This window comes from Vitis vinifera, chromosome 14, assembly GCF_030704535.1.
Source record: "Vitis vinifera cultivar Pinot Noir 40024 chromosome 14, ASM3070453v1".
NCBI classification, from domain to species: Eukaryota; Viridiplantae; Streptophyta; class Magnoliopsida; order Vitales; family Vitaceae; genus Vitis; species Vitis vinifera.
Window position 1 is genome coordinate 29,189,174 of NC_081818.1, and position 14,909 is coordinate 29,204,082.

The following is a 14,909-nucleotide window of genomic DNA, read 5'->3' on the forward strand; positions in this document are numbered from 1 at the left end:
TCCAGCAAATACTAAGTCAAAATTCAACACTCCTCCTTGACTTTGTAGATGCAAACTCCAAGTCTTGCACGTAGACACTCAAACCAAACTTCGAAAGGGGTCTGCTTCTTTAACACTTTTGTTGGCAATATGTTCAGAAAATATACTGCTCTACTTGCAGTTTTAGCCCAAAATTGTTTGCATTCCATTTCAAGGATGACATTTTTTGAGATCCACCAAACATTGTTTGCATTCCATTTCAAGGATGGCATCTTTTGAGATCCACCAACATCAGTATGCACCAGTTGCAGTTTTTGGGTTGCTCTCCAGGATATTTTCTTTGGAAAGGGAAGTTTAGTTTGCTTCCCATATTGACAAGTAGCACATATAGGAAGATCTTTTTCTAAGTCAGGAAGTCCTTCAGCTATTTGATTTTTCTTCATGTAGAGCACATCATCATGATGAAAGTGCTCGACCCTTCTGTCCCAAAACATTGTTGTGCTATCTTGTTGTAAAATAGCAGTATGCTCATCTTCCAGTAAATTCAAGGCAAAACTCTTATCCTTCATTTTTATGTTGAACACCTCTTTGCCTTCAGCATCCTTGATAATGCAATTCCTATCTTCAAAATAAACTTTAAATTCTTTCTCAACGAGCTGTCCAACACTGAGTAAGTTTTGGTCAATGTCAGGCACAAACAAAACATCATAAATGAGTTTCAAACCTGTTTGGCTTTCGATAGCAACCGTTCCTTTGCCCTTCACTGGAATATACTCACCATTTCCAATTCTGACTTTGGAAATAGTTGTTCTATCAAGTTCTCTAAAGAGATCTTGATTATTTGTCATATGGTTTGTACAACCACTATCCACAAGCCAGCTTTTAGAGGTGCTTTTATTAGCAAAACACGTTGCTACAAACAATTGCTCCTCCTGACAATAGTCAACTGCTGCACTAGTTTCTTCCTGCTGTTAATTTTTGCAAATCCTCTCCACATGTCCTTGTTTACCACACTTGTTGCATTTCACATCTGGTCTCCACCAACATTTTTGTGGAGAGTGATTTGTCTTCTTGCAATGAGGACAAGGTGGAAAAACTCCATTTTTCTGGTTGTTGCCACACGACTTGTTGTTGTTCACCTTTCCATTTTTATGGCCTGCATTTTTCTGCATTCTTGCTTGAAATGCTCATTCTGCAGTATCTCCTTGTCTCATGAGTCTTCTTTGTTCTACAGCCTCTAAGGAATGTAATAATTCTGTCAAGCTAATAGTTGACAGATCTTTTGAATTCTCCAAAGAGGAAATTGTAGCTTCATATTTCTCAGGAAGTGTAACCAATATCTTTTGAACAATCTTCTCATTGGAAAATTCTTTTCCAAGCAGCCTAACTTTGTCTGCTATTGAAAGAAGTTGTGCAGCATAGTCTTTAACAGCATCAGACTCCCTCATTTTCTTCATTTCAAATTCTCGAATCAAGTTCATCACCTGCATGTTCTTGATTCTTTCATCTCCTTTGTATTCCTCCTTGAGATACTCCCAAATTTCTGCAGCTGAATCAATTTTCATGATTTTGATGAAAATTGATGGTGAAACTGCAGCAAACAAGCAAGCTTTCGCTTTAGCCTTTCTTGTCCTTCTTTCTTTATGCAACTTCATTTGAGCCACAGTTGGATTGGCTCCCAGGGGAGGAACTTCATAATTTTCTTCCACTGCTTCCCAAACATCAAGTGCTTGTAGATGAACTGTCATTCTAACAGCCCAAGTTTCATAATTGTCTCCATCAAGAATTGATGGTGCAACTGTGAGACTTGACTCTTCCATTGCTAAATGATTTTAGAAGGTGTTTGGGTTCACTCACCTCACTGGCCCCTCAAGATAACTATGGCTCTGATACCAATTTGTTGGTATTTGGATTAAATACTTATACAAAATATATATTTTTGGGCTGCCGGAACTCTAATTTTATTGATGAAGAGTGCTGAATTTATACATGAACTTGTAACTTAAATGACATTAGAATAGCAGAAAATCAAACTACTAGATGATGAATAACTACTTCCTATAAAATAGAAACCAAATCTTGACCAAATAAAAATAAAAAAATATCTAAATGTTGCAGATTTTGTGCAAGACTCCAGCTGCAATATTCAAAATTCAAATTCCAGCAAATACTAAGTCAAAATTCAACAGAGCCCTCATTTCCTTCCTCCTCTCCAAACTCTTATCTCTCCCCTTGCGAACAACATGTTTCAACGTCCTCCTATATGCATTGTTATCTTATCTAAATTATTATTATTTTGTTGCTTCTTTCTTTTGTTCAACAAATTATATATATATAGTTATGTTTATTCGAAGTCAAATTAGCAGATAAGTAGTGCTGAACACTGCCTTGAAGAAGTCTATAGGTTGATGCAATCACTTCAACACTCAAATCCAATACTGAAGAAGTTCAAATATAACATGATACACTTCCCTTTATTTTCACTAGAAATATATGATATAAGGTGTTTATTCATGGATATATGGTAGTTCCACACCTGAAAGATGCCTGGGTTTAAGCCACACAGAAGGCAAAGAGTGAGGTTCCACTTGTGAATGGAAAAAATGATCCAATGTTCACGTGATATCCACTCCCAACATAAATGCATCCGCTACTCACTGAGGCGCCTCCAAACACAGTGGCTCCAGTGTTGTGTGACCAAAGGATTTTTCCAGAGGCTGCGTCCATGGCGTATACAAGTCCTGTTGCATGTGTCGATCCAGCAAAGAGGACACCATTAGCAATGGTCACTGGACCATTGGAGGTAGCATTGCTAGGATTAGCCGTGGACCATAGGATTTTGCCAGTACCGGCCTCTATTGCCACCCATCCACCAGCAGTTGTGTTTTTCTCAGATGGTTTGAGGGTGAAGTTCTTACTGTCGCTATTGACAATGTTGGTGTATACCCTAATGCCGTCAGTAGCTGCCCCCCAGGTGCCTCCTCCAGAAAGGCCACCAGGTCCGGCTTCCTTCATCATAACCTTTTGGTTAGCCCAAGTTCATTCGACCCTGCCTTCTACACAACACCTTAAAATTGGCATACTTTGAACCACCACAATTTTGAATCCTTTGGTATTTGCTTAAGGTCATACTTGACCCAAAAGTTTTAAGCTCCACTACCATGTTAAGCTATCAATTAACTCAAAAGCTTAAACAAAAAGCTCTAATAGAAACAATGTGTATCAGGTGAAGATGGGACTTACAGTGGCCCAGACGAGGCTGCCATTGTTGCGGTCTAGTGCCCACGCAAACCCACTTTTCTGAACCGCAGTGACAATATCTCGCATGGTTCCATTGACATATATGCTCAGCATCATTGGTGCCTCCCCAAAGTCAGCATCTGGGTTAGGACCAGGTGGGCAATTAGGGGTGGATAGATTGTTACATGCTAAGAACCACACATCGTAGCCTCCTAGTTGCCTGTACCACTTGATCTTGTCGGAGTCTAAATCAAAAGCCAAGATGGAATTGGAGTGGTTATCAGGCTAATTGCATTGGTCAGGTTGAGTAGGGACAGTCTGATTATTCTGCTGTTCCTGGCATTCACGAATACTTAGAGGAGCTGAATATAGGTTACCAGTGGCAACATATACAAGATTTCTTCGGACATCTATGGAAGGGCTACTTCCCCAGATAGCTGCTCCAGCATACTCCCCTCTCTCGCCATGATTATCCGGCAAAGTGAAGGTCTGCCACAATAGAGCACCGGTTTTGATGTCTAATTTAGAGAGGCTACCACGGAAAATGCAGCATTGTTCAATGCTGAGGCCTTCTTCTAGTGAAGATGTTCCAACATAGAAGCTCCTGTACATAAAAAAATGTTACTGAATTTCATAATTATGTTATTGTATATACGATCATGCAATCCCCTCTTACAACAGCAGCCCACAAATTTTACATTTTCCATAACCATAAAAACTCTTTTTTTTTTTCAACCATCCACCTAGGCAATATTCCAATCAACAACTCTTAAAGATTTTTTTTTTTTTTTCAGTTAGAAAAATGGAGTAATTACTTGTGCACCCAAATAAAGTTAATAAACTACTATAATGCAGATGTGAACTGCAGGCTTATAATGCAAACTAGGCTTGACTTTTGACTCAGAATTTGAACTTTAATTAAGTGTACACAATCATAAACATATCATCAGAGACTAGTGATTTTAATGGATCCATGTTACTGACACTTCGATCATGAAGATATCCATATCCAAACTAGTCATGTTACTGTTCTGTTTTTGGGGTAGGTACGTAACTAGGTGAAATTAATTTCGACACCTGCCTAACCTCTTCTGTACAACCCATAGTTGTGTTTCAGAGTCATGCAAGGGAGGATTAATCAGATAATCCTCATGCCTTGATGCTGAAAAATCTCAAAGAACACAACTTGATTAACCACAAAAAGTCAATGTCTAGCCATACGCTGATTAAACATATGCCAGCAATGCAGTTGACAAATTTATTGTGTTGCAAACGATCAATCTATATATATACATTATGACATAAATTTCTTAAGTTGGTATAGATCGACCATACTTTTCATATAGGCCATTGACTTTGCCTTTCATGAGTACCACACACTATATATATATTGGTATCCTGAACCCCAAGAAGGGATGTATGTTGACTTTCATCAATATATGTAGAGAAAAGGAAATGAATTGAGAATTTGAGAGAGGAAAAGGAAATGATAAAATAAAATTATTGAAAGCAAGGTCCTATGTCAATTTATTTTCACTCTTCTTCCTTCTATCCATTAATTGTTAATTAAGAAGATGCAAAGAGGGCATGAGAGTTGCTTACCCCATGTGAAAGGTTCCAGACATGGTAACAACACCTGCAGGATTGCTATCAAGCTGAGTGGACCACACAAGCCTTCCTGTGGCTTGCTTCAGCGCAATGACAACAGCAGGTCCATAGATTCCAATAATAAGCATGTCACCGGCTATTGTTGGAGTTGCTCTAGACACTGTCCAGTTGACATTATTAACGAATCCAGTTGCATTAAGACCAGTTAGCTTCTGCAGGTTCTGCTTCCATACAAGTGATCCATCTGATGCTTTAACCGCGTAGAGGTACCCATTCCAGCTTGGGAAGTAAAGGGTACCATTGAAGATTGCTGGTGTAGCAGTTATGTCTTGCCCTGCATAGAATTCCCACTTCAAACGAAGTTTGGAAGCAGTTTCAGGGCTGATTTTGGTTTCGGTGCTGGCATATCTTCTGTTATACAAATCTCCTCCATGGTTTAACCATTCTGCTGGTTCTTTCTGTGAGAACTTGTCACTCATACCATCCCACTGGAACCAAATTAAAATACGGAAATCAAGTTTAAATCAGTGCACGCCTCGACATCAAAACAAAAAATAGATTGTAAGAGCTAGTACTTACTCTCGAATCTGCACAAGCTGTGATGGTAAGTAGACAAAGCATACATAGAAAAAGCACAAAAGGATTGTTGTAGAATCCATGGGGCGCCATGGAAATGGAATTAACTTAAGTAATCTCAAGAGATTTAAGACTCTTCTTCATTCATGTATCTTATATAAAGAAGTTGGAAGGCTTCTAAAAGTCTCATGTTTGACTGCACTACAATGTATGTATATAGACATGCATTCACTGATTTGAAGGATTGCTAACACCAAAAATTTCTAGCCTTATCTTAAAAAATGTTCCAGGTCAATGACAGTAGAATTTGCAATGATATGTTATCCCATCAAACTAAGTTTTGTTAACTCGTATGGCAACTCTAATACTTCTCAAATTCAATCGTGATTCTTTTGTTTGCTTGTTCCTAAAGATTAATCCTAGTTGCGTATTAATAAGTTCTGTTGACTATTATTAATCAATAATATCTTTTGAGTCTGATACCTGTCACATAATTATAACAAAGATTATTGTAGAAAGATGCACGCATTAGTAATCGGTTTATTAATCTTTCAAACATGATTTGAATATTACTTTTGCATATGGCATTTACTATTCCTATTAGCCTAAATCATTGTTTTGACCAAACAACCGGCTTACAAGGACCCCAGTGCATTAAGGCCAGTTAACTCCTGCTAGTTCTTCTTCCATACAAGAGATCCTTCCGATATTAATTTAATAAGAGAAATTAATATATTTTTATTTGTCAGATGTTGGGTATCTTCAATTTGCTTTGGGCTTCAGCCCAACTGTGCCAGCCCTCATGATGTCTAGTTGGGCCCATGAGAAGTGGACCTATAAACTTGATATTTTTCATAATCTTGTGAGGGGGGGACAAAAAGAACATATGATAGACAATAATCAAAAGAATTATTCAATTAAGAAATCTGAAAAGTTGATGGCCAGAACATTGGATACTTACGCTGAAAGAGGGAAAGTGAAGAGAATGCAATTGGGATGTGTTTGGGTATCTCAAGTTACATTCAAAAAATCAACACCCAGAAGCATGTCACATGAGCAAGTGGATGCAAAGGCACATGACTCTCATGTTGCAACTGATAAGTTACTCAATTGTTCACTGAAAATAGATAAAGCCACACCTTAGAAGTGGTGGGTTTCTTTTTTCCTTTCTTTTCTTTTTTTCTTTCCCACCCCCCCATTTTTTTTTTCTTTTTGCTTATTTGGCCCTCATAACCGAAAAATAAAATGAGAGAAAAAGAAGATGAAAATGAGAGACATCAACTAAAAAGGAAGCTAAAAGGAAAAGTTAAACATTATTATCTTGATATAAAACAACATTACTTTAATTTATTATTACAGATCATCCAAAAAATTCCTCCCTTAAGACAAAGCTTATAATAATTTTTTTATTTAAAAAAAAATATCATTATTGGTCCCACTATCAGAAAATGCCTAGTGAAGAATCTTGGCAGTCCAAGTGCACCTTGCTAAGTCTAGACAACTGGCTCATGCTTTCAGATTTCACCATCTCCCTCCATTTGGACTTCTGCAATAATTCCTCTGTTTAATACTAATCTCAATTTTCTTCCTCTGACTAACTTTGATATACCTATATATAACCCCCTTTGGCATTCAGAAAGCTTCCAAGAAGAGGCTTTGGATCTCATTTTGATGGCCAATATCTCTGTTTTTGTTTGCTTCATCACACTTGTCTTTTGTTTTGCCACTGGTTCGGTGGCAAAAAAGGAAGATGGTGGAATATATGAGCTCAGGAAAGGAGATTTCTCAGCGAAGTTCACCAAGTGGGGTGCAGCCATTGTTTCAGTTGTTCTTCCTGACAAAAATGGTCTGTTCATTTTGGCTTCTTCACTTTCTGTTATTCTGTTTGTTTGGGGTTTTTAAGATTTTCTCAACAACTTTCTTTTCTTTTCCAGGGAAGTTGGCTGATGTTGTTCTTGGGTATGATTCAGCTAAGGAGTACAAGGTGTGAAATTTTTTCTGTTTGCAATGTTTTCTTCTTCTTCTTCTTCTTCTTGCTGTCTCTCTGAGTGGATTTGTGTGATAAAGGGAGCTCTGGTTTCAGCATTGGATAAGGGGCAGTTTTGGCATTTCAGAAGGGTATTTGCTAAAAGTCCGACTGCCCCATTTGATGAAATGTTAGGTTTAGTACAAAAGCTCCTTTACTTTCTCTGCAATTTGTAAAATTTTCCTTTCATTTTGTGTTCGTGCCCTTTGAACTAGTTCTATGATAGAACAAGCTTTCATATTGAACATTATCTGTGGTGGATCTTCATAAGTTAGTCATCCATAGATCAGTATCTGTAAATCTTCTAGATTTTCATTCAAATTGTTTTGGCTATGTTTGGTTCTCAGAAAATTTGAGGGAAAATGCAAGGGAAAGAAAATATAAAGGAAAAATATAAGGAAAGAAAAAGTGAAGGAAAATAAAAAATGGATTAAAAATTGATAAGTTATTTTTATTTTTTACTTCAAACTCATTTTATTTATTTTAACTCATTAATATAAAGATTAAATAATTTTAAAATACATAGGTTTTTGATTAGTTTTAATTATATTTTATTTTCTTTTATATTTTTCATAAGACAACCAAACATGAAAAAATAATTTTTTTTTGCATTTTTTTTCTTTCCTTAGTATTTTCCGGGAACCAAACATAACCTTTAGGGTTTTGTTTGAATCTGGGAAAAAGACCCCATTCAATGAAATTTAGTATAAGGGTATCTTCACTGATGTTTTACCTAGTTTGTATACTGCAATTAACCCAAAAAAAAGGGAGGGCTTGATAGCTTAATATTTTCCATTTTGTCCCACACTCTATGTCCACTTCTCCCAGTCATATTTTCTATCGACTCTCACACAAGAAAACCAAGTCGATGGCGTGGAAGATTGTAGCATGCTTATCTGGTCCTTGTCTTTATCTGGTGACACTCGAAAGTCTTCTTGTTGACTGAAAATGTCTCACCTTCCCTTAAAGAAATTTGCCATTGACAGCAACAACTGATCTGGACATGTGGAATATGCTTATATGAAGCCGACCCCAATCCCTTTTTTATGCTTGCCTCGATTGTTGGAGTGCAATAATGCCTCTCTTCAGCCCGAGAATGGGTTGCCTAAATGATACTAATATCAAATGCCATAAAAGACTTGATCTACCCTCATTAGATACCATTTTAGATGAAATAGTCAAAGTCTGATCCAAGCTTGACATCTAAGTCTTTTTTTGTCTTGGTTAGGATGCTGCATACTGTAGAAAATTCATAGATAAATTCAATGCCTATTGGTATTGCCCTGTTTTTTTAATCCACTCGGTAGGGTACATTTATTGTAGGAGACAACGAATGCACTTATTTTAACAAATTGCAAATGGTTTTTGTTAACATATTGAATCAAATGGGGCTTATATTAATATTTTTTTTCCCCTAGGCTCTTGACTGAGCCCTATGATTTGTGCTTCTGTTCTTGATATTTTGACCAAAATCAATAGTGATTAGTTCACTGAAGGCCGTTCTTCTTATGCATTCATTTGTTTCAGAATGATACAACGAATTTCGGTGCCATTGTTGGCCGAGTGGCTAATAGGATTGGAGGCGCACAATTTACATTGAACGGAACCCACTATAAGCTAGTTGCTAATGAGGGGAAAAACATGCTTCATGGTACTTTGTTCTTATTCTAACCTAACTGGCAAAATTCTCCAACCAGCCTGGCAAAAGAATAAACATTTTCCTTGATTTATTCTAGCTATTTTGTTTTACTGAATTTTGTTATATGGATACTAGGCGGGCCTAAAGGATTCGGTAAAGTTGCTTGGAGAGTGAGTAAATATAAGAAAGGCGGTCATTCTCCTTACATCATGTTCAGCTATCACAGCTTAGATGGTGAAGAAGGTAAGTGCATCTATATTAATAAATATTATGATAAAGTGAGCTATGATAACCAAATTGAATAGCATGTGTTGTGTTGGGCTTCTTAGATAGAGATGTTATCTACACTGAAACTGTATCCAATTGTATGCAGGATTTCCTGGTGACCTCATTGCCACCGTCACATATATGCTTGTTGGTGATTATCAATTGATTGTAACCATGAAAGCCAAAGCTCTAAACAAGGCCACCCCAGTAAACCTCGCTCAGCATGCCTATTGGAACCTGGGTGGTCACACCTCTGGCGATATCCTGTCCAACGAAATCCAGATCTTCGGTTCTCACATCACTCCAGTTGATAAAGAGCTCATCCCCACAGGCAAAATTGTCCCTGTGAAGGGAACACCATATGATTTCCTCAAACCCTGCACCATTGGAAGCAAAATCAACAAGCTCCCTAGTGGCTTTAATATTAACTATGTGCTGGATGATACTGCCCCCAACAAGGTGGGGTTGGCGGCCATGGTGCACCATAAGAAGTCTGGAAGAATGTTGGAGCTCTACACCAATGCACCAGGGCTGCAATTTTACACTTCTAATTTTTTGAAGGACGAGAAGGGGAAGGGTGGATTTGTTTATCAAGCCCATGCGGCCCTGTGTTTGGAGACTGAAGGGTTCCCTGACTCGGTGAATCATCCTAATTTTCCTTCACAGATTGTGACTCCTGGAAAGTCTTACCATCATTCTATGTTGTTCAAGTTTTCAATCAGGGCCTGATCTTTTTCAATTGTAGTGTAAAACCATTAACAAGAAGAAGAGAGAATGTTCTACCTTCATAACTGTCCTGGTGAGTACCCTCCAAAGCAGGTTGCAGAATAATGTAACTTGGGTTGTTTCAATGTATGCAAACTTTGGCCCAAGAAATCATGAATAATTGAGCAGTGGACACACATCTTGATTCCTGTCATTGTTTTTGTAGTTATTTTGTTTTTACTGGATAACAAGGAACTTGAGTTATGTTGGATGATGTCAACATGTTATTTTTAGTTAAAAAGTGAAACCACCCTGGGATAGGACAGCCCAATGAAGCTTAAACTGGAGGACTGGGATCTTCATCAGGCTCAATTGAAGTCTGAAGAAATCGAAACTGCTGCATATTAAGGGCCTGTTTGACAGAATTTTAAAAATAATTAGAAAAGAAAAATGAAAAACATTGTTCAATGACTTTCAGGAACAAAATTTTATTTAGATACTTAAATATAAAATAGTTTTTTTAGGTTATTCACCATGAAACAGTATTACACTTATGTGTAAAGGTTTTGAAAATATCTTTTTATCTTTCCCAGCAAAAAAAAAAAAAAAAAAAAAAAAAAAATCCATTGAGAAGGTTTTTTATCTTCTCACATCTGCTGCAATGCAGGGGTGAGATGGAAAAGCCATTATAGTTGGAAGGCGGCAATGGATTTTGTAGTTGGGGTTTTTTTTGTTTGGATTCTTCAACTGAATTCAATGAGTCCAACAAATGGCAACTGAATGCAGCCTATATGAATAAAAAACAAAGAAACCAAACAAACACATGGATTTCACAACTGTTAAAGAGAAACAGACTTGAAATACTCTGAATTAAAACTTTTGTGACCGAGTCTGCACAATGTGCACATCCCTATATATATAAGTCTGTAGGGTTTGCACAGAAGCTAGGACTGAATTAAAGATGGCATCCTTCATACCTACAGCAGGAGTAGTGGTATGGGTAGTTATCATGATATTATTCTCCCTTGCCAATGCAGTATCATCACCATCATCAACTGATGAGGGAGAGGCTCTGCGCAGCACCGGCTGGTGGAATTCTACTTCTGCTCATTTCACCTGGGATGGTGTAGTTTGTAATGAGCGCGGAAGCGTGACCGAAATACACCTTTCCTATTCAGGAAAAAAATCAGGTGAGCTTAGCAAATTGAAGTTTTCTTCATTTCCCAGCCTGGTTGGGCTCTTCCTTGCTAACTGTGGACTCAATGGTAGCATCCCACACCAAATAGGTACTCTTACTCAACTCACCTATTTTATTCTCCCTCAAAACAATCTTATAGGTGAGCTACCTCTTTCCTTGGCTAACCTCACTCAGTTGAAGTACCTCTTCCTTCATTCTAATTGACTACATGGTTCGATTCCTCCTGAAATTTGGAAAATGAAGAATCTAAATATTTTGTATTTGCATTACAACAACCTTGCTAGTGTCATTGTTGGTCTAAGATTAAACACTTATGCAAAATATATATTTTTGGACTGCTTGAACACATTTTATTGATGAAGAGTGCTGAATTTATACATGAGCTTGTAATTGAAATGACATTAGAATAGCAGAAAATCAAGCTACTAGATGATGAACAACTGCTTCCTATAAAATAGAAACCAAATCTTGACTAAATAAAAATAAGAAAATATTTGGATGTTGCAAATTTTGTGCAAGACTCCGGTTGCAATATTTAACTTCAAAATTCAAATTCCTACAGATACTAAGTCAAAATTCAACACTCCTCCTTGACTTCGTAGATGCAAACTCCAAGTCTTGCACGTAGAAACTCAAAACAAACTTTGAAAGGGGTCTGCTTCTTTAAAGCTTTTGTTGGCAATCTGTTCAGAAAATATACTGTTGTACTTGCAGTTTTAGCCCAAAATTTTTTAGGTAGATCTTTTTCATGCGGAAGACATCTTGTCATCTCCAAAATCGTTCTATTTTTCCTCTCCAAGACTTCATTTTGTTGTGGATTATATGGTGCAGTGAGCTAATGAACATTGCCTGCATTCCCTTTCAAGGATGGCGTCTTTTGAGGTCCACCAACATCAGTATGCACTAAAAGCAGTTTTTGGGTTGCTCTCCAGGATGTTTTCTTTGGAAAGGGAAGTTTAGTTTGCTTCCCATATTGACAAGTAGCACATATAGGAAGATCTTTTTCTAAGTCAGGAAGTCCTTCAACTATATGTAGAGCACAACATCATGATGAAAGTGCCCGAGCCTTCTGTGCTAAAACATTGTTGTGCTATCTTGTTGTAAAACAGCAGCATGCTCATCTTCCAGTAAATTCAAGGCAAAACTCTTGCCCTTCATTTTTATGTTGAACACTTCTTTGCCTTCAGCATCCTTGATAATGCAATTCCTATCTTCAAAATAAACTTTAAATTCTTTCTCAACGAGCTTTCCAACATTGAGTAAGTTTTGGTCAATGTCAGGCACAAACAAAACATCATAAATGAGTTTCAAACCTGTTTGGCTTTCGATAGCAACTGTTCCTTTGCCCTTCACTGGAATATACTCACCATTTCCAATTCTGACTTTGGAAATAGCTGTTCTATCAAGTTCTCTAAAGAGATCTTGATTATTTGTCATGTGGTTTGTACAACCACTATCCACAAGCCAGCTTTCAGAGGTACTTTTATTAGCAAAACACGTTGCTGCAAACAATTGCTCCTCCTGGCAATAGTCAATTGTTGTACTAGTTTCTTCCTACTGTTGATTTTTTCAAATCTTCTCCACATGTCCTTGTTTACCACACTTGTTGCATTTCACATATGGTCTCCACCAACATTTTTGTGGAGAATGATTTGTCTTCTTGCAATGAGGACAAGGTGGAAAAACTCCATTTTTCTGGTTGTTGCTGCATGGCTTGCTATTGTTCATCTTTCCATTTTTATGGCCTGCATTTTTCTGCATTCTTGTTTGAAATGCTCCTTCTACAGTATCTCCTTGTCTCATGAGTCTCTTTTGTTCCACAGCCTCCAAGGAATGTAATCTGTCAAGCTACTAGTTGACATATCCTTTGAATTCTCCAAAGAGGAAATTGTAGCTTCATATTTCTCAGGAAGTGTAACCAATATCTTTTGAACAATCTTCTCATTGGAAAACTCTTTTCCAAGCAACCTAACTTTGTCTGCTATTGAAAGAAGTTGTGCAACATAGTCTTTAACAACATCAGACTCCCTCATTTTCTTCATTTCAAATTCTCAAATCAAGTTCATCACCTGCATGTTCTTGATTCTTTCATCTCCTTTGTATTCCTCCTTGAGATACTCCCAAATTTCTACAGCTGAATCAATTTTCATGATTTTGATGAAAATTGATGGTGAAACTGCAACAAACAAGCAAGCTTTCGCTTTAGCCTTTCTTGTCTTTCTTTCTTTATGCAACTTCATTTGAGCCACAGTTGGATTGGCTCCCAGGGGAGGAACTTCATAATTTTCTTCCACTGCTTCCCAAACATCAAATGCTTGTAGATGAACTGTCATTCTAACAACCCAAGTTTCATAATTGTCTCCATCAAGAATTGATGGTGCAGTTGTGAGACTTGACTCCTCCATTGCTAGATGATTTTAGAAGGTGTTTGGGTTCACTCGTGGTGTTTTGGGTTCACTCACTTCACGGGTCTTTAGGTGTTTAGGCACTCTCAAGGTATTTAGGCTCACTCAACTCATTGGCCCCTCAAGATAACTATGGATTTGATACCATAATGTTGGTCTAAGATTAAACACTTATGCAGAATATATATTTTTGGGCTGCTGGAACACATTTTATTGATGAAGAGTCCTGAATTTATACATGAGCTTGTAACTGAAATGACATTAGAATAACAGAAAATCAAGCTACTAGATGATGAACAACTACTTCCTATAAAATAGAAACCAAATCTTGACCAAATAAAAACAAGAAAATATTTGGATGTTGCAGATTTTGTGCAAGACTTCAGTTGCAATATTTAACTTCAAAATTCAAATTGCAATAGATATTAAGTCAAAATTCAACGGTCAAAATTTTCATCTTTTGGTATCTTACCAATCCAACTTATCTTATTCTTAGAGGTAATCAAATAAGTGGTTTTATCCCTAATGAAATTGGGGAAATAAAGAATTTAGTGTCATTATCTTTCATATGATGGACTACATGGTCCAATTCTTTCTGAAATTGGGAAAATGAATAATTTTAATATTTTGAATTTAGGTTATAAGAATCTTACTGGTGTCATCCCTTTTTCTTTTGGTAATCTTACCCATATGACTTCTCTTATTCTTAGATGGCACCATTAGCAATGGTCACTGGACCATTGGAGGTGGCATTGCTAGGATTAGCCGTGGACCATAGGATTTTGCCAGTACCGGCCTCCATTGCCACCCATCCACCAGCAGTTGTGTTTTTCTCAGATGGTTTGAGGGTGAAGTTCTTACTGTCGCTATTGACAATGTTGGTGTATACCTTAATGCCGTCAGTGGCTGCCCCCCAGGTGCCTCCTCCAGAAAGGCCACCAGGTCCGGCTTCCTGCATCATAACCTTTTGGTTAGCCCAAGTTCATGCGACCCTGCCTTCTACATAACACCTTAAAATTGGCATACTTTGAACCACCACAATTTTGAATCCTTTGGTATTTGCTTAAGGTCATACTTGACCCAAAAGTTTTAAGCTCCACTACCATGTTAAGCTATCAATTAACTCAAAAGCTTAAACAAAAAGCTCTAATAGAAACAATGTGTATTGATTACTACTCAAAAAGTGCTATTTGATAGCTTGTAATTAACTCTTTTAAACACTTTTGAGTAGTAGTTATTGCCTTTTAACCCAATTAACATGTTAAG

At 37.3% G+C, this 14,909-nt stretch overlaps 3 protein-coding genes across 3 annotated transcripts; 1 reads left to right on the forward strand and 2 right to left on the reverse strand.

Annotated features, from left to right (window-relative positions):
* Positions 1-1,166: 1,166 nt before the first annotated feature.
* LOC104877279 (uncharacterized) lies at positions 1,167-1,799 on the reverse strand. The gene has a single exon (XM_010662842.1). The coding sequence runs from the start codon at positions 1,797-1,799 to the stop codon at positions 1,167-1,169; it is 633 nt and encodes a 210-aa protein (XP_010661144.1).
* Positions 1,800-2,176: 377 nt separating this feature from the next.
* Positions 2,177-5,496, reverse strand: LOC104881694 (uncharacterized). The gene is made up of 5 exons (XM_059742746.1): positions 5,407-5,496; positions 4,822-5,315; positions 3,613-3,823; positions 3,223-3,504; positions 2,177-2,988 (listed from the first exon to the last, which is right to left on the reverse strand). The coding sequence occupies exons 1-5, from the start codon at positions 5,494-5,496 to the stop codon at positions 2,533-2,535; spliced, it is 1,533 nt and encodes a 510-aa protein (XP_059598729.1). The 3' UTR covers positions 2,177-2,532.
* Positions 5,497-6,865: 1,369 nt separating this feature from the next.
* Positions 6,866-10,254, forward strand: LOC100256158 (uncharacterized). Its single transcript, XM_002282795.5, has 5 exons — positions 6,866-7,249; positions 7,338-7,387; positions 8,957-9,080; positions 9,204-9,311; positions 9,442-10,254. Exons 1-5 carry the CDS (start codon positions 7,075-7,077, stop codon positions 10,062-10,064), a joined length of 1,080 nt encoding a protein of 359 aa, XP_002282831.1. The 5' UTR covers positions 6,866-7,074; the 3' UTR covers positions 10,065-10,254.
* The last annotated feature ends 4,655 nt before the right edge of the window (positions 10,255-14,909 follow it).

Excerpts from the sequence above, each read along its gene's own strand:
- LOC104877279 (XM_010662842.1), bottom strand. The coding sequence starts at position 1,799 with ATGGAAGAGTCAAGTCTCACAGTTGCACCATCAATTCTTGATGGAGAC.
- LOC104881694 (XM_059742746.1), bottom strand. The coding sequence starts at position 5,496 with ATGGCGCCCCATGGATTCTACAACAATCCTTTTGTGCTTTTTCTATGT. Across the intron at positions 5,316-5,406 it reads CAGCTTGTGCAGATTCGAGA|TGGGATGGTATGAGTGACAA; the intron begins GTAAGTACTAGC and ends ATTTGGTTCCAG. Across the intron at positions 3,824-4,821 it reads TCTGGAACCTTTCACATGGG|GAGCTTCTATGTTGGAACAT; the intron begins GTAAGCAACTCT and ends TTTTATGTACAG.
- LOC100256158 (XM_002282795.5), top strand. The coding sequence starts at position 7,075 with ATGGCCAATATCTCTGTTTTTGTTTGCTTCATCACACTTGTCTTTTGT. Across the intron at positions 7,388-8,956 it reads ATTCAGCTAAGGAGTACAAG|AATGATACAACGAATTTCGG; the intron begins GTGTGAAATTTT and ends CATTTGTTTCAG. Across the intron at positions 9,081-9,203 it reads GGGGAAAAACATGCTTCATG|GCGGGCCTAAAGGATTCGGT; the intron begins GTACTTTGTTCT and ends TATGGATACTAG.